The sequence below is a fragment of the Salvelinus alpinus genome, chromosome 32 (assembly GCF_045679555.1).
Source record: "Salvelinus alpinus chromosome 32, SLU_Salpinus.1, whole genome shotgun sequence".
NCBI classification, from domain to species: domain Eukaryota; kingdom Metazoa; phylum Chordata; class Actinopteri; order Salmoniformes; family Salmonidae; genus Salvelinus; species Salvelinus alpinus.
In genome coordinates, this window is record NC_092117.1 from 7,765,149 (window position 1) to 7,784,224 (window position 19,076).

The following is a 19,076-nucleotide window of genomic DNA, read 5'->3' on the forward strand; positions in this document are numbered from 1 at the left end:
GACGCCGGCTGATTGGTTAGAAGCCATTTCAGCGACCAATCAAAAATAACATTGAAGAGGAAAGTACGAAAATGAAAAAAATCCTGTAGGAAATACTTTTTCCCTTTTGAATTGACAGAAGCCCGCCCACGCACCTTTCATTCACTAGAGAGAACCTTTACAATCAGGTCTGTACAATGCATTTACTCAATGGTGCAACTCAAACCTCATGGTGATAGATTTGATAAAACGAATTTATTAACCTAACTGTACATCAACGTTCCATCACCAAGTATTTCTAAACTTTCTTCAGAGTCACACAGTTTAATATTTGAAGCTGCTAATTAAGCAAAACACTTTTAAATGGTCTAGATACATTTTATACATTCTTGAAGTGTCCGGCTTGCTAAATTTGTAAAAATATTTCAGCAAGCAGCCAAATCTGTCTGTCGTAGCTGAGTTTCAGCACCAGGAGCTGACCAGTGCTGAATCTGCCAGCTTGTACAAAGACGAGAACGTTGATTGAACGTTGATTTAGCGCGCTCTGATGTGTGGGCACAGCTAGCTAACATGACAGTGGAGCAGTGAAATTATGGCGAAGAAATCTCAGACTTTCGTTGGGTACAGTAGCTATGTTACATAAACATAATACCTAGTAGCTACATGTATGGTCAATCAGCTGCTGTCTAGCTACAGTGAGGGAGCTGTCTAAAGCAAAGCCTATCAAGTTCTATCTAGCTAACTTTCGCTGGCTAGGTATAAGTATGCATTTGGGAGGAACCTAGCTAGCGAGCAAACTAGCTAACGTTACTAGTAGCTAGCTAGCTATGCTGAGAGAAAATATTAGAACTAGCTAACCCCTTTCATCTGTGCTGAGAGTCTAACTAGCTAGCTAGTACTTATCAATTGGGTGTTATTTTCCTACACTTTCACCATTATTTGTCTTTCCTGAGAGTTTGTGTCTTTGTTCTAGTAGTTCGTTTATTTGATCTAATGTTTATTTGATCCCATGGCGACCATGGCATGGTGACTTGTCTGCCAGGTCTCACTAGACTGTAAAAACACTATGATTAGGCTATCTGCTCCAGCTGTATCCTAACAAGATATTAAAAGGAATTTAAGAAATGTTTATCTCATTTTTGCGCAACTTCAAGGTGAGGCTTGAGGATGAGACATGTGGCTATAACTCGTGGCAATAGTGAAACAGTTCTGTATGACATATCCATTTGTTTGTCAGGATGACAGAGGAGAATAAGGAAAAGGTTCAGCTTCAAGATGGAGTGTACATCCAAGAAAGGGGTATTGGCGTACTGCATCATTTTGTTTTATTCAGTAGAGAATTGTGCATTTGATTGTTGTTGTTGTGTTGTGTTTACTGACTCTGCTTGGTGACCACATTTGACAGTGATACAACATCCCCCGCATATTAGGCTCAGCAGAAGTCAAGAAAGAGGTCGACTAATGCTCCAGGAATACAAGGTGAGATAGTCTTTATTTCCACTAAAGCTATAACCACAATATGTGAACAGGTTCATCTTGTCATCGTTATGTTCCCTCATCTAGTTAAAAATCCTTCAAAGTAAAATCAATGCCGCAAGAGAAGTGAGAATAAAAGAACCTCAGAAGACTGCTGACAAGCCGGTAGGGAAAATACAGGTCTTGTCATTTGTGCATTATACAGTAGGCTAGAAGTCTGACCAGGGTATTGGGTCTGGCTTTCATCATTATGTTGTACTATTGATTTGATACATACTTACTTAAATGAGAGAGTGTGTTTCTCTTATAGTCTGGCCTGTCTTTGTACTATTTTCTTTTAAGTCATGCTCAGAGGAAGAAGCCTATCGATTCTTCTGCCATAGATTTGATGAATTGGAGAAGAATGGACCTACCACTGGCACACTTTCACAACAGGTAGCCCAGCAATAGTGAAGAATATACATTTGGTGGAAAATGTACGAAGATAGCTGTGATCATAAATGTATTAAAGGCCCAGTGCAGTCAAAAACGTGATTTCCTGAGTTTTATATACACTGAGTAAAGGGATGCTGGTCCATGTTGACTCCAATGCTTCCCACAGTTGTGTCAAGTTGGCTTGAAAATAGTTAATAGACCAACAAGAAAGAGAGTTTCAAACATCTCTGCCAATAACAGCACATTTTCCCCTCCCCACTCAGGCCACTCAGTCCTAGCAAAATTCTTGCTTGAGAAATTGCTCTTTGCTAAGAAGCTATTTATGTTTCTTTTTGACCATTTTAATCGAAAACAATCACAGTAGCTAGGTTTCCATCCAATTGGCGACAGATTTTCATGCAAATATTCTTGTCGCGAATCCCGTCGAAGATGGTGCCTCTTCCTGTTCGGGCGGCGCTCGGCGTCACCGGCCTACTAGCTGCCATCGATTCCCTTCTTTTTGTTTCAGTTAGTTTGGGCTGATTGGGTGCACCTGTTTTGAGTTTCGTTTTGTGGGTAGGCTATTTAAGGGCAGAGGCCCGCCGGCTTTTGTGCGGGCTTGTTTTTCTGTTCGTTGGTGTTGGAATTTAGGTGGATGCTATTTTTCCGGACAGTTTAGTCCTGTGTGTTTGGACTGGTATTTTTCATGCGCCTGTGTGTTGGGCATGACCGTTTTCACTGTCGTCAGGAATAAAAATCCACGTTCTGAACTAACCTGCTCTCTGCGCTTGACTCCTCCACCCAGTAATCCTAGAGGTTCTGACAATTCTAAAATCCGTATAAAACGAATATGCGCATTTTCCATCAAATTGACTTGTTGAGGATAAAAGTCTGTGCGTGATGACGTAGTGCTCATAAAAAATACCTTTTGCAGTTAAATTCCCATGTACCTAAAAAAAATCGTATTTTTAACTTGACTGATGGTTTTCTCACAACAACAAAAAATGTACCCTCGCTATTCATTGGAAAGGAGCATCAAGCTCATCGCCTTGCACCTTCACCACCCTGTGAAGTTCATCATAATTCAGGGAGGACCACACAACATGTCAACACATAAACGCCCAAGTTTACTTTGATATGATGGTTATTATATCAATATTTGCTCATAAAAGCGTTTCCACCGACATTTCTCGCATAATACATTTTACTGACAAAAAGATCCTACCTTGTGTAGTGTATTTTTGTTGTTGTTGACATTTGGAAAGTTTACCCACACATTTTCGGTTTCCATCAGGCCTGTCATGACATTATTTGAGCCGACATGTACTTTACTCGCATAAAAAAAGGTTGGATGGAAACCTGGTTAGTAAGGTACTTAAATTGTTCCCCAGAAATGATTTGATATTGAGATAAAAACGGCTGCACTGGGCCTTTAAAACATTTTGTCATTCACCTATGTAACTGTGTTATGAAATGGCTGCCACATTATTAATATGCAGCCTCTATTGAAACATGTTTATTTTGTTTCCATGATAGAGTGGGATAGATACTGTCATCGATATTGAGAATGTGGATGAGTGTCACAATCCTCTTGTTCCTGGTGATATTGAGACACTCGATGTAAATCCAGACCTTTTATTTGTACCCAGTGATTTACCAGGTGATGTAGACCTATAGTCTTTATGTTAACATTTTGAGATGTAAAAGATACCCCTACTGTTTATGTTTAGTACCTTATTGTTGCTTTTGCTGTTATTATAACTGAATGTGAAGGAAATAGAATTTTAAAGTGAGAATCATTTGATTAAATCTGATGACAGTAAACCAAATGAGGATTATACCAAGGTATTTGAAGCCCCGTTTTTTGGAGGATGAAGGGTTTTATGTCTGTGAGAGGCCCCAAGTGCCGAGGAAGATGATAAACAAAATGGGCAACCGGCTGATTGAGGAAGAAAAGGTATTGATTCATGTTATATCGATAATAAGTACATTCCCGGTACATAATCACAATATTTTCTATTTTGTATTTCAGTATGTTTAGGGAGTAAAGGTTGACTGATATAGGGGTTACATAATACATATTTGTAATAATTTAATCGCATCATATGAGCAGTCTTTTTATGGCTCTCTTTAGAATTCTGGTTATGAAACAACGTGTTACGCAATATCTAAAATGAGCACAGGAAAGAGGAGTATTCATGTTTACATTCAGATGTCATCAAATGGTGCCTTTTACCATTCAGGAAATATATGGAATCGGCTCTAATGAAACATTTTATGCTATGTACAGTATACTGCTTAGCTAAATGACTAAAATGTAAAATTGCTGATATAAAGGCACATTACATTTTATCTGGTTTTGTTGACATTTTATCAGCAAAGTACCACGTTGACCTTTATTATGTGTAAGCAAAAGTGAGCGGAGATGCTGTGCACTTGTTGTCGTTCAGGGACAGTCCTGGTTTGGAGAGAATGGTTGCATGATTGCTATTCCGGACCCAATCCAGAAGTATTGGCATTGTAAAGTAGATTTCCCATTCTCATGCCAGTCTCCTTGTCTGGCCACGGTGCACATGAGGGTGAGTCTGTCCTTGAGTCTACTATGTGTGATGTAAAATGTGTAATGTTGTAATGTCTTATAAGTGGAATGGCTTGTTACATATAAAGTCCCTATTTTCATTGATGCAAAACCCATTTTTAAAGACACTTGACCTAATCCCACCTGTCATTAATACCATGCTTGAAGCACCTACAGCCAGTCAGTAATACCATGTCCACTTACAGCCTGATAAACTGCGAAGTGCAGGATCTGTTGTCTCTAATGCAGAGGGCAGTGCAGGGCTGTGGCAGCTTGACCTGAACCTAGCCAGGCTGAACTTCACCCATCATCCCCTGTTTAGCACAGAGCATGTGTTGGCTCAGAGACTGTATGAGCTCTATGAGCATTATGAAACCCGTGAGATGAAGGGTGCAACTACCTCTCTGCAGGACAAGGTACAACACTATCATAAGACTTACAATTGAAATCATTTGGGAGAAAGTAATGCAGTCACACAGTAGTATATTGTTAATCTGCAATAAAATGTTGTACCTCACCCTGGTAGCTAAGCGGACTGAAGAAGTCAGAAACAGCTTTGACCACCACTGATGAAACTGCTCCTTGCTCAAAATTACGGGATCTGAGACAGGAAATACGGTGAGAGGGATTTCTGTTCTAAGAAATACGATTATTTATGTTTTTTAAAGGTATTGCTTTAATGAATCTGCTCACTGCAGAAAGACCCATGTAGCACTGAAGAATGAGAGGCAGGCAGACATCTCTCTGGTGAGGAACATTGTTGCTGCTTGGAAGCGAATCAAAACCCTCAGGGCCAAGAACGGCTATGTGAACACCACTGTGACATTACAGCTGCATAAGTAAGCATCATTTGTATTATTTTGACATAGAATAGACCTAAATATGCTGTACATGCAAATTCTGGTCATAAACGTTCATGTACGTCATGGGTCATATCACATGAACAACACACATCGCTCGATAGCCTCGTTATTGTTATTTGATTGTGTTACGATGTCCTTTTTAAAATATTGAGCAAATATTTTTCTGCATTGTTGGGAATGGGCTCGGCGGATGTAACCAATACATTTAGATTTTGATTGGATTTATATTTCTTCATCCTCACATTGACTTTTAAAGTCATTGCAAAGCATACAGTGGGATATCATCTTAAAGTAGGCTATTCATGTGTTCAACATTTAGGATAGAGCAGTTGTTACCATAGAGATACTAGAGAACGCATCTCCTGTCTTTACAATGGCTGCTTCTGTGAAAGCATGGGCAGAGCCATTTAAGGCTACGCTCATTTTAAAGTTTTCAATTTCTTCTTTTACTTCTTTGAGTGTATTGACAGTTCGTTATTAAACTGAAAGGTGCATACTACAACTAGTGTGTTGTAGTGTGTATAGTCTGAACAGGTATAAAGCCAAGTTTGGTGATTTACTGCCACTTTCAGTTATGGAATGTTTGCTCAGGAGTATAATCCATTGGCTGACCCTCCCTGCTGACCTGGATGGAATTATGTGAACCTTACTTAACCCAGAGCAAGTTACATCCATTTGACTACTTCAAAATGGTGAATGGCCCTCAGTGGCACTTCCCATGATACAAAAAAATCTTGGGGTCAAGTCTGGCCTCTATCCAACTCTATGGTTGTAACCAGGAAGTGTTTAGAAAGCATTGCAATGTATATTTTTCATTGCAACTAATCTCATTCACAGAGTGAAGACAAGGATCACTGACAGCACGACAAACAGAACTGGGACAGATGAGTACACGAAAGCAAGTGTCTTCTCTCTTGACAATCTCTTAACACAACTGTTATTAATTAACTACAGCCGTGCTGTTTGTAGTAACCTTTGTTGCATTGTTGTTGGTGTAAACATCCAATTGCAGACACATCTCTACACGGATGGAGACGTAGCGATCAAGCAGCACTACCTGTGTAGGGAGCTGAAGGAGCATAACAAAGAGGATATATACATCCCTCCAGTTCCAGGACAAGAAGAGATGTCTACTGATTCTGTCAAGCAGGAGGCAGATCAGTTCGATCTAGTTCCTGTTCTTACTATGTGTGGGGTGGTCACTCCAACCAGTAGCTGTCCACCGTAAGATTCTCTTCAGAAGCAGAAAGATTTGAGCTAGTTGTTGTTTATTCATTCATTGGAAATGTATGTTTTTAAGACTCTCCAGTTGAGAGTGGACATGGCACTTACTTTGGCACTGACTGATATACGATCATGTATTTTGATGTTAGCAATGTATTCAATTTGTTCATATTTTATAGTGATGAGAAGGTTAGAAGATATGAACTGGCCAACCACAAAGTATCAGTGAACATATTCTATAATGGAAAGCATGTGTCTACCTCCGAGCCATCCATGTTCGACAACAGTGACTTCGGAGTTCAAATTCAACAGATGTTCAACATGCAGATAGTACACAGCCCAGAGAACATTATGCTTGAGGTATGTTTCTCTTGCTGTCAATAATATTGGTCATTCGTTTTTGGCTTTTGAGAGATGTTATATTCTTACATTGTTCCAGTAGCACTTTATGTTAAGCTACACTTTATAAAGGATTTGTTTAAATGGCCTTATAAGTAGTTTATAAACTGTTAATTACTTGTTTTGTAAATTCACAATTCCAGATTTGTGAGACAGTGAAACAAAAGAGCACTGTTGTGGCCAAAATGTATGTGCCCATACCAGACAGGAACATGCTCTCTAGCAACGCTACAATGGAGAGGTCAGAGTTCAGCAGTGACAGAGCCACCAAGGCCTACTACGCTGGTGTTGGGAGCAGTGAGTAACGTTGTAGCTATGATTTGTGATTGTTTGGAAGATGTGGTATTTAGCATTGGTGAAATTGCTACAGGGATCCCCCCCCCCCCCCCCGATATACAGTATGAATCAAAAGTTTGGACACACCTTATTTTTACTATTTTCTATAGTAGTGAAGACATCAAAACTATGAAATAACACATATGGAATCATGTAGTAACCAAAAAACAAATCAAAATATATTTAATATTTGAGATTCTTCAAAGTAGCCACCCTTTGCCTTGATGACAGTTTTGCACACTCTTTTATTCAACCTTTATTTAACTAGGCAAGACAGTTTAGAACAAATTCTTATTTACAATGACGGCCTACCTCGGCCATCGCTGGGCCAATAGTGCGCCGCCCTATGGGACTCCCAATCACGGCTGGTTGTGATACAGCCTGGAATCGAACCAGGCTCTGTAGTGACGCCTCAAGCACTGAGATGCAGTGCCTTAGACCGCTGCGCCACTCGGGAGCTCTTGCCATTCTCTCAACCAGCTTCATGAGGAAGTCACCTGGAATGCATTTAAATTAACAGGTGTGCCTTGTTAATAGTGAATTTGTGGAAGAAGAGACTTGCTTGGGCCAAGAAACACGATCAATGGACATTAGACCGGTGGAGATCTGTCCTTTGGTCTGATGAGTCCAAATTTGTGATTTGTGGTTCCAACCGCCGTGTCTGTGAGACGCAGAGTATGTGAACGCATGATCTCTGCATGTGTGGTTCCCACCGTGAAGCATGGAGGAGGAGGTGTGATGGTGTGGGAATGCTTTGTTGGTGACACTGTTAGTGATTTATTTAGAATTCAAGGCACACTTAACTAGCATTGCTACCACAGCATTCTGCAGCGATACTCCATCCCATCTGGTTTGCGCTTAGTGGGACTATAATTTGTTTTTCAACAGGACAATGCCTCAAAACACCTCCAGGCTGTGTAAGAGCTATTTGACCAAGAAAGAGAGTGATGGAGTGCTGCATCAGATGACCTGGCCTCCACAATCATTCGACCTCAACCAATTGAGATGGTTTGGGATGAGTTGGACCGCAGAGTGAAGGAAAAGCAGCCAACGGGTGCTCAGCATATGTGGGAACTCCTTCAAGACTGTTGGAAAAGCATTCCTCATGAAGCTGGTTGAGAAAATGCTAACAGTGTGCACAGCTGTCATCAAGGCAAAGGGTGGCTACTTTTGACTGGTACTGTATATACAAACGTTTTTTGGGGGGCAGGGAGGGGTTGGGGGCCCCACAAATAGCATATGAACAAAATGTGTACAATTGCAGGAAATTTGCTTTAACTGTTGACTCTGATCACGAAAAACTGTCCAACTTGTCTTTCTCAATTTTCGAACAGAAATGGGTTTTGCCTTTGGTGGTTCATCAATGTGTCATTCTGGTCATGTACGCTGCGACCAACGTAGCTAGTTCGTTAGGATTTGTTTTTGGATGGAAGCTGTATAGATCAGTAAGAAATGGCACTTCTGTAGCCAAATATCTTATTCATCCATTTTTGTTTGTTTTCAAGCTTTGAATGACCTGGTATGATGGTGCATTGATCAGTTATACAGTTTATAGCCTGTCACGTTCTGACCTTTATTTCCTTTGTTTTGTCTTTATTTAGTATGGTCAGGGCGTGAGTTGGGGTGGGCAGTCTATGTGTGTTTTTCTATGTTGGGGTTTTGTGTTCGGCCTGGTATGATTCTCAATCAGAGGCAGCTGTCAATCGTTGTCCCTGATTGAGAATCATACTTAGGTAGCCTGGGTTTCACTTTTGGCTTGTGGGTGTTTGTTTCCGTGTCAGTGTTTGTCGCCACACGGTACTGTTTCGTTTGATCATCGTTTATTGTTTTTGTTCCTGTGTTCAGTTTTGGATTTATATTAAAGACATGAACACTTACCACGCTGCGCTTTGGTCCGATCCTTCTACCACCACAGACGATCTTTACATAGCCGTTATTTTTTCGTTTTTGCCCAAAGTCAACATTTAAAGTAACTGTTCAGTGTTTCGAGATTTCTCTGAAATATGACCTATAATTAATTACAGTATGACTGAAATAGTTTTCCTTGCAAAAAAAGGGTAATTAAAGTTTGTGAAAAAGCAGTTTTTCTGTGTTGGAATGGTGTGGGCGTACCCCAACAACAGAATGATGTGGGCGTATCATTAAAAATATTCACACGAGTAGACCTCTGATTGACATTCCTCTATGAGGAGGAAGATACAAGCTTGAGATACAAGTTTGAGGTGGGGGTTTTTCTCTACAATTTATGCTTTGGCCACAAATATAAGTATAATTTAGTCAACAACATTATTTGGGTATGATTTAACAGAATATAATTTTTTTAAATTTGTCTCAGCCTCATGGCAAACTGTGTAGAGTAGCAGGAAATTAGCATTCTCATTGCAAAATGTGAAAAATAGCATGTAATGAGCTATAAAACAGAAAAATTCTCTCTGCCCCATGGTAAAATGTGTAGAATTGCAGGAAATTAGCTGGCTTTCCACTTATCCTTCCACTTATACTGTGTTTTCAAAATACCCCACCATATACCCCTCAAAATACCCCTCATAGATAATAAGTGAATTGCAGGAATTGTGTTTTATTTTTTTTTTTTTATCTACAGTTCGTCACCCCCAATATCTACACCCCAATTTTACCGTTGATATTTAGTGATGAGCTATCCTGTGAAAGTCTATTTAAAAAGATATGGTAATTTAGCTCACTATGTGGTTTTTTGTTGTTGTATAAGGATAACGTCAACCCAGATCTTTAGTGACAAAACAATGGTCTTTTTAGATGTCCCATTCAAACTAGAGAAGGAGGATGCCAAGGTGTGCCTCATGACCTCTGGGAGAATGCTGTATGTTGTCTCCTGGGCTGTGGATGAGAGTGGCGTTCCCATGGCGCCCACTGCCCCACCACACAGACCCAGCTTCACCAGGTGAGTCTGAACAACACCTGACTGACTTCCACAAGGTTGACCGTCTTCACACACACGCACACACACACACACCTCTGTTTGTCTGTTACCTTATGAGTTGAAGGCTTTTCTTTAGGCTGTCTTGCACTAGAAACCCTAACCATGTTACATTGCCTGTAGACCCATAGCCAGCGGTCCCAATGCAAGTAGGCTTGAATGGATCAGGGACCTTCAGTTTGACCCCAACCACCCTTCTAACACAGAACTCACAGAACTCCTTAGGGTGAGTGTTAACACTGTAGACTCAGAACCTCCACTTGTATTCTATCAAAATAAACCCAATGATGTGTTGTTGATACAAAACACTCAGTGGTTGCCATGGATTCAAATCCAGGAAACGGCTAGAGTGCTGAAACATGAAAGCTTGCCCGGAGCACTTGGTTTGAAGTGGACGTTTGAAGTAGCGTCTCATATTGTTTGACCAATAGGAGGCCTGTGAGCAGCGAGACAGAGCCACGGGTCACTTCCGCCTGCATGCCCTGGAGGAGGAGTTTGACTTCACCACTGAGGAGCAGCTGGAGAAGTCCAGACGCTTTGGTCTCCTGCAGCTGCGGAGCTCTCATGCTGTGGACGTCAGCCCCTCCAAACCCATCCCTCTCCACGACAGAGACATTACTGAAGCAATGTTCGCTGTAATGCCCTTCTCATATAGCCTGGTTCCAGATTAGTTTGTGCTGTCTTGCCAATTCCTACAGCATGGTCATTGTCATGCCAATGTTTGGCTATACACAGCATAAACAAATCTGTGGGACCAGAGTAGACTACTTCCTCATCCCTATAATCTGCAATGTTTTGGCTTTGTTTCATAAATAGTTTCATACAGGTACAGTTGAAGTCTGAAGTTTACATACACCTTAGCCAAATACATTTAAACTCAGTTTTTCATCATTCCTGACATTTAATCCTAGTAAAAATTCCCTGTCTTAGGTCAGTTAGGATCACAACTTTATTTTAAGAATGTGAAATGTTAGAATAATAGTAGAGAGAATGATTTATTTCAGCTTTTGTTGTCTTTCATCACATTCCCAGTGGGTCAGAAGTTTACATATACTCAATTAGTATTTGGTAGCATTGCCTTTAAATTGTTTAACTTGGGTCAAATGTTTCGCGTAGCCTTCCATAAGCCTCACACAATAAGTTGGGTGAATTTTGGCCCATTCCTCCTGACAGAGCTGGTGTAACTGAGTCAGGTTTGTAGGCCTCCTTGCTTGCACATCTTTTTTCAGTTCTTCCCACACATTTTCTATAGGATTGAAGTCGGGGCTTTGTGATGGCCACTCCAATACCTTGACTTTGTTGTTCTTAAGCCATTTTGCCACAACTTTGGAAGTATGCTTGGGGTCATTGTCCACTTGGAAGACCCATTTGCGACCAAGCTTTAACTTCCTGACTGATGTCTTGAGAAGTTGCTTCAATATATCCACATAATTTTCCTCCTCATGATGCCATCTATTTTGTGAAGTGCACCAGTCCCTCCTGCAGCAAAGCACCCCCACAACATGATGCTGGGATGGTGTTCTTCGGCTTGCAAGCCTCCCCCTTTTTCCTCCAAACATAATGATGGTCATTATGGCCAAACAGTTCTATTTTTGTTTCATCAGACCAGAGGACATTTCTCCAAGAAGTACGATCTTTGTCCCCATGTGCAGTTGCAAACCGTAGTCTGGCTTTTTTATGGCGGTTTTGGAGCAATGGCTTCTTCCTTGCTGAGTGGCCTTTCAGGTTATGTCGATATAGGACTCGTTTTACAGTGGATATAGATACTTTTGTACCCGTTTCCTCCAGCATCTTCACAAGGTCCTTTGCTGTTGTTCTGGGATTGATTTGCACTTTTCGCACCAAAGTACGTTCATCTCTAGGAGACAGAACGCGACTCCTTCTTGAGCGGTATGACGGCTGCGTGGTCCCATGTAGTTTATACTTGCATACTATTGTTTGTACAGATGAACGTGGTACCTTCAGGCATTTGGAAATTGCTCCCAAGGATGAACCAGACTTGTGGAGGTCTACAATTTTTTTTCTGAGGTCTTGGCTGATTTCTTTTGATTTTCCCATGTCAAGCAAAGATGCACTGAGTTTGAATGTAGGCCTTGAAATACATCCACAGGTACACCTCCAATTGACTCAAGTGATGCCAATTAGCATATCAGAAGCTTCTAATGCCATGACATCATTTTCTGGAATTTTCCAAGCTGTTTAAAGGCACAGTCAACTTAGTGTATGTAACTTCTTACCCACTGGAATTATGATACAGTGAATTATAAGTGAAATAATCTGTCTAAACAATTGTTGGAAAAATTACTTCTGTCATGCACAAAGTAGATGTCCTAACCGACTTGCCAAAACTATAGTTTTTTAACAAGAAATTTGTGGAGTGGTTGAAAAACGAGTTTTAATGACTCCAATCTAAGTATGTAAACTTCCAACTTCAACTGTACATACTTTACTCTCTTCCTGCAATAAAAAATTTTTTGTGGGGGATTTTTTTTTAACTTAAGTGGACATTTGTTGCTTTGCTGTTTCCCAGGATTATGGTGCATTCCCAAGTCTGTCCCTTATGGATGAAGACCCTATCACAATGCAGAGAGCACGCTCTATCCACTACATACAAAAGGTACTCTTCCTTCCCTAGATTCTGTCATCTGGAGTCAGATTGCATTTTATCGCGTATGTCTGTATTCACAGCTTACTCATATGATCTGTTTGATATATGAACGTGTGCTAACGAGTAGCAATACAGACATGTCATTTTCGATTGTCATGCGAGCTGTAATTGTTTTTTTTAGGCGCTGAATTTGGCAAGAGAAAAACTGTTGAACATCAAGAGGAAGTACAAGTTCTCTGATATAGTCACCGAGTACCACGAGGCAGATACGGTGATGTGAGTATCAAGACTCATTTTCTCCTTAACCCTTCTCCACATACAAATGGTGTTGCTGTACAGCCCATAAACCACATGTCATAAAGAAATCTATAAGTATTTTTAGCTCTTGGGGCCTCTGCGAAATTGCAGACATAATGATACTAATTTAGTGGGTGCTTATATTTGTTCTCTTTCAAAGTGTTTTTTTGCGTATCCCATTCTCCCTGAGACACCCTTGGAGAGTGGGGTTGTCACAGCCAGGGTCTGCCATTCAACAGCAACCCTGGAGCAATAAGGGTTAAGTACCTTACTCAAAGGCACATCGACAGATATGACACATTGTCAGTTCTGGGATTCGAACGAGCTACCTTTCAGTTACTGGCTCAACGCTCTAACCGCTAGGCTACCTGCCACCAGGCTACACGATGACACGTCTCTATGTTTTGCTCTGACACTTCTAGCGTCCTAGCCCGGAATACAAACTGATATGCTTTGTTTCACCATTGAAATGGAGCATATCCATTTGAATTCCAGGCTAACACTCTCCACCCCATCAGGGAGTTCGACTGGGACGTGTTCAGACTAAAGCGACCTCTCCAGCCTCAGCGTGTGAAGAGGAAGATCATTCCTACCTGCTCCCTCTCAGACGGGGACCTGAGGATCCATGTTGCCATCAACAATGCCCAGGGCCTGCCTGTTCGCCAGGAGGCTTTCCTCAAGTATTGATACAAGTTCTACCCATCCTACTACTTTTACAACTACTACTACTACAGCTTCTAACGTAAAACCTATGCTATTACTATAACAAATACCTCTACTTCTACTATCATCACTTTACAGTACACCCAAACCAATACTACTTGTACTATTAGCTGAACATATTCTCTATATCTACAAAACATTTGGCAACTTGCCTTAACAACCCCACATTGGCAGATACTTCAGCTTCTCATGCCTGCAGCTATCCTAAAATAATTCTTACTGTACTGTACAATGCGTGATGTAATGGTCCTCTTATCCAATTCTAGCAAAGATAAAAACCTTTTGACTGAATTTCCTCCCCCACTTGACAACCACGCTCATAGAGAACACCATCAAAAATAGACACTACTTTCTATTTCCTTGACAACGCAGTTCCATCTGTGTGGAAGCAGATCTAATGAGTTGTGTTTTGTGTACCTTTAAGGGAGATCCACGCAAGAGGCTCCTGCTGTGGTCTGTCCAGCAGCAGCAGACACAACATGAAAAGCAGCTCGGAAAAGGCTGTCGTACAGGTAAAATGGTAGAGGTAGCACATATTTGGTGCTAAAATATCACAGACAGAGACGTGATCGCCGTATATTGAAACATAACTCAAATTGCATGATTGACAGTCAGATACTACAGGGCTACGAACATGAACTTATTTTCCTGATAGCTTTTTTTTGTTGCCGTATAGGCCGCTGACATGACTTACTGTATATAACAATATGGTTATGTAGGTTCACAACAGGTACAGTAGGTTGAGTTTGTCCCATGGTTGTGCCAGGCTCAGGTTCAGCCCTTCGTGGAGGTTAGGTTTCAGGAGACAACATATGAGAGCAGCATAGAGCAGGGACCCAACCCATGCTGGAGGGAAGAGTTCACCCTGGAGTTTAAGTATGACATCCACTACTGTCCTAATTCACTGTTAATTCCATCTCCAACTGGCTCCACAAGTGAACACTGTGCATCCTTACACATACACATGTGACTGTACTGTTCGGGCGAATAAAATCACCTTTCAGAAATGTCAAATGTAATGTTCTCTCAGATCCTTAGGGGGTGATTATAGCCACGCAGGCCTTTCCAAAGTACAAGACGACATTGTCATCAATGTGTTTGATGAGATGTCCTTTCAAGTCATTGAGGTACTGTAAGCCTCAACCATGAAAGTACAATCACAATTCAAAGGCCACTTCAAATCGCAGGGTGAACTGGGAAATCAACATTCTGTCTATCCCATCGCCATCCCTCCCTTACTCTCTTTTTTTTCTTTCATCTTTTATCTCACCTGTGTGAAACCCAGAGCAGTTCTCTGAGAGGCTGCGGAAGCCAGGTGTTCTCTGGCAGACAGTGGCTGGGCTCGGTCACCTTACCCTTCAGATCTCTGCTGCAGCAATCCAAGGTACTGCTCTGCGCGCACACACACGTTCAGGTGGTGCACACACACACACGTTCAGGTGGTGCACACACACACACGTTCAGGTGGTGCACACACACACACGTTCAGGTGGTGCACACAAGCCGGATAAAAGGATTTAAAGCCTGTCAGCTTTGTCCAACTTGGCCTAGTAATGTTGGGGAGTTGCTGTGCTTGCTTACTGTATGTGAACATGTCTTTGTATGTACGGTTGCCTTGTAGATAATTAACATTCTTATATTGTCTTCTGTGCGATCATACAAACAAGGTGCTAAGTTCAACCATATAGCGTTCTTCGGCTTGTCTCCATATGGGAACCCTTTTGGTGGTAGGTAGAATCCTTTGCAGAGGGTTCTACCCAGAACCCTCAATGAAGGGTACTTCATAGAGCCCTCTGTAAATGGTTCTACATAGAACCCTCCATGAAGGGTTCTTCCTAGAACCCTTTATAAGTGGTACCTCAAAGAACCCTTTCATCATCTAAAGGTTCTTCCTAGAACCCTCTATGAAGGGTTCTACCAAGAACCCTTTTATCTTTGAAGGGTTCTTACTAGAACCTTCTACGAATGGTTCCACCAGCTTTAAATCAAATCAAATTTATTTATAGCCCTTCTCACATCAGCTGATATCTCAAAGTGCTGTCTAGAAACCCAGCCTAAAACCCCAAACAGCAAGCAATGCAGGTGTAGAAGCACGGTGGCTAGCAAAAACTCCATAGAAAGGCCAAAACCTAGGAAGAAACCTAGAGAGGAACCAGGCTATGAGGGGTGGACAGTCCTCTTCTGGTTGTGCCGGGTAGAGATTATAACAGAACATGGCCAAGATGTTTACTATTTGTTTGTTGTCACATCCAGGTACTTTCAGCAGGTGCTGGAGTTGTAGGTAAACTCATGGAAAACAGAAAGGAAAACACTGCACACTGCTGCTCATGCTCCCAGGTGATATTTATTTATCCGTATCCCAGGTGGGGGTGGAAGGTCCTATATATAGGGGCAGTACTCAGTGACATCACTTCCTGAAACAGGAGGTAAAAAATGTATAACATAGTTTCACAGTATTAACATTCAATGTATCAAAATATATGATCATACACAGAGAATGTGATCAATATTTATAGTAATATACAGTGGGGAGAACAAGTATTTGATACACTGACAATTTTGCAGGTTTTCCTACTTACAAAGCATGTAGAGGTCTGTAATTTTTATCATAGGTACACTTCAACTGTGAGAGAAGGAATCTAAAACAAAAATCCAGAAAATCACATTGTATGATTTTTAATTAATTAATTTGCATTTTATTGCATGACATAAGTATTTGATACATCAGAAAAGCAGAACTGAATATTTGGTACAGAAACCTTAGTTTGCAATTACAGAGATCATACGTTTCCTGTAGTTCTTGACCAGGTTTGCACACACTGCAGCAGGGATTTTGGCCCACTCCTCCATACAGACCTTCTCCAGATCCTTCAGGTTTCGGGGCTGTCGCTGGGCAATACGGACTTTCGGCTCCCTCCAAAGATTTTCTATTGGGTTCAGGTCTGGAGACTGGCTAGGCCACTCCAGGACATTGAGATGCTTCTTACGGAGCCACTCCTTAGTTGCCCTGGCTGTGTGTTTCGGGTCGTTGTCATGCTGGAAGACCCAGCCACGACCCATCTTCAATGCTCTTACTGAGGGAAGGAGGTTGTTGGTCAAGATCTCGCGATACATGGCCCCATCCATCCTCCCTTCAATACGGTGCAGTCGTCCTGTCCCCTTTGCAGAAAAGCATCCCCAAAGAATGATGTTTCCACCTCCATGCTTCACGGTTGGGATGGTGTTCTTGGGGTTGTACTCATCCTTCTATTCCTCCAAACACGGCGAGTGGAGTTTAGAGCAAAAAGCTCTATTTTTGTCTCATCAGACCACATGACCTTCTCCCATTCCTCCTCTGGATCATCCAGATGGTCATTGGCAAACTTCAGACGGGCCTGGACATGCGCTGGCTTGAGCAGGGGGACCTTGCGTGCGCTGCAGGATTTTAATCCATGACGGCGTAGTGTGTTACTAATGGTTTTCTTTGAGACTGTGGTCCCAGCTCTCTTCAGGTCATTGACCAGGTCCTGCCGTGTAGTTCTGGGCTGATCCCTCACATTCCTCATGATCATTGATGCCCCACGAGGTGAGATCTTGCATGGAGCCCCAGACCGAGGGTGATTGACCGTCATCTTGAACTTCTTCCATTTTCTAATAATTGTGCCAACAGTTGTTGCCTTCTCACCAAGCTGCTTGGCTATTGTCCTGTAGCCCATCCCAGCCTTGTACAGGTCTACAATTTATCCCTGATGTCCTTACACAGCTCTCTGGTCTTGGCCATTGTGGAGAGGTTGGAGTCTGTTTGATTGAGTGTGTGGACAGGTGTCTTTTATACAGGTAACGAGTTCAAACAGGTGCAGTTAATACAGGTAATGAGTGGAGAACAGGAGGGCTTCTTAAAGAAAAACTAACAGGTCTGTGAGAGCCGGAATTCTTACTGGTTGGTAGGTGATCAAATACTTATGTCATGCAATAAAATGCAAATTAATTACTTAAAAATCATACAATGTGATTTTCTGGATTTTTGTTTTAGATTCCGTCTCTCACAGTTGAAGTGTACCTATGATAAAAATGACAGACCTCTACATGCTTTGTAAGTAGGAAAACCTGCAAAATCGGCAGTGTATCAAATACTTGTTCTCCCCACTGTACATACAATATTCAATTAGGATTTTTTTTAAACAACACACTTCAGACTTATTGAAACTTTAAGAACGGTTTCAAGTCAAACTCCTCGTTAAGGCCAAGAGGAGTCGGTGTTCAGCATGTGGATCCATATAACCACAATATCACACACGTTTGGAGGTGTTTTAAAAATCATACGTGGGGAATATTTAAAACTGGGTTTCAGTTGTGGGTCAGATTCAATAATGTACCAGTGCTTCCTGATAATGTCCTTAAATGCCTTCCCCAATGCGCTCAAAGCAGCTTTACGTACAAATGTAACTCATTTACCCACCCCGCACAGGACAAAGGTATTGGACATTGGAATATGGAATAGAAATGGTCAAGATGTCACGCAGGGGAGGGGACATTGAGAGGAAACTTCTTCAAAGGGAATCTTTCTGGATCCACAGGCTGAACACCGACTCCTCTTGGCCTTAACGAGGAGTTTGACTTGAAACTGTTTTTATAGTTTCAATAAGTTAAATTGTGTTTTTTTTTTAAATCCTTATTGAATATTGTATGTGTAATGTATATTACTATAAATATTGATCACATTCTGTGTATCACATATTTCTGATACATTGAATGTTAATATTGTGAAACAGTTTTTCATTTTTTACCTCCTGTTTCAGGAAGTGATGTCACTGAGTACTGCCCCTATGTATAGGACCTTCCACCCCCACCTGGGATACGTTGTAAATAAATATCACCTGGGAGCATGAGCAGCAGTGTGCGGCTTTTTCCTTTCTGTTTTCCAAAGATATCAACTATGTCAGTGTTGTATATGTGAAATGATTACGGTACAAGATACATGCACAAATATCCCTATATAGGTACAATTTCAAACATTCTAACACCTCTCTTTTTAAACTTATCCGATTACTAAAAGTTTAAACACTGAGGTAAAGAGTAATGCTCAGGCAATATTTCAAATAAAGGGTTCTTCAGATGAAAACGTTTCTTGGTTGAAACCTATCCCTCTGCAAAGAATCCTTTTGGAACCCTTTTATCTAAGAGTCAACTCGCCCATATCTTATGATTTGATAGGTGTATGAGAAACTGACCATCTGTACCCCA

General features: G+C 41.3%; 1 protein-coding gene across 1 annotated transcript; it reads left to right on the forward strand.

Annotated features, from left to right (window-relative positions):
• The first annotated feature begins 121 nt into the window (after nucleotides 1-121).
• LOC139562085 (protein CC2D2B-like) lies at nucleotides 122-19,072 on the forward strand. The gene is made up of 23 exons (XM_071379410.1): nucleotides 122-167; nucleotides 1,217-1,278; nucleotides 1,385-1,458; nucleotides 1,543-1,620; nucleotides 1,798-1,890; nucleotides 3,406-3,529; nucleotides 3,690-3,826; nucleotides 4,320-4,448; nucleotides 4,654-4,863; nucleotides 4,974-5,065; nucleotides 5,146-5,286; nucleotides 6,148-6,534; nucleotides 6,714-6,894; nucleotides 7,077-7,230; nucleotides 10,045-10,189; nucleotides 10,349-10,451; nucleotides 10,657-10,860; nucleotides 12,756-12,842; nucleotides 13,015-13,109; nucleotides 13,649-13,810; nucleotides 14,278-14,365; nucleotides 14,884-15,237; nucleotides 19,047-19,072. The coding sequence occupies exons 2-22, from the start codon at nucleotides 1,218-1,220 to the stop codon at nucleotides 14,896-14,898; spliced, it is 2,760 nt and encodes a 919-aa protein (XP_071235511.1). The 5' UTR covers nucleotides 122-167; nucleotide 1,217; the 3' UTR covers nucleotides 14,899-15,237; nucleotides 19,047-19,072.
• The last annotated feature ends 4 nt before the right edge of the window (nucleotides 19,073-19,076 follow it).

Bases quoted from the DNA above. Each gene is read 5' to 3' on its own strand.
- LOC139562085 (XM_071379410.1), top strand. From the start codon at position 1,218: ATGACAGAGGAGAATAAGGAAAAGGTTCAGCTTCAAGATGGAGTGTAC. The intron at 4,864-4,973 runs GTACAACACTAT...TCACCCTGGTAG, and splicing joins CTACCTCTCTGCAGGACAAG to CTAAGCGGACTGAAGAAGTC. The intron at 5,287-6,147 runs GTAAGCATCATT...TCTCATTCACAG, and splicing joins GTGACATTACAGCTGCATAA to AGTGAAGACAAGGATCACTG.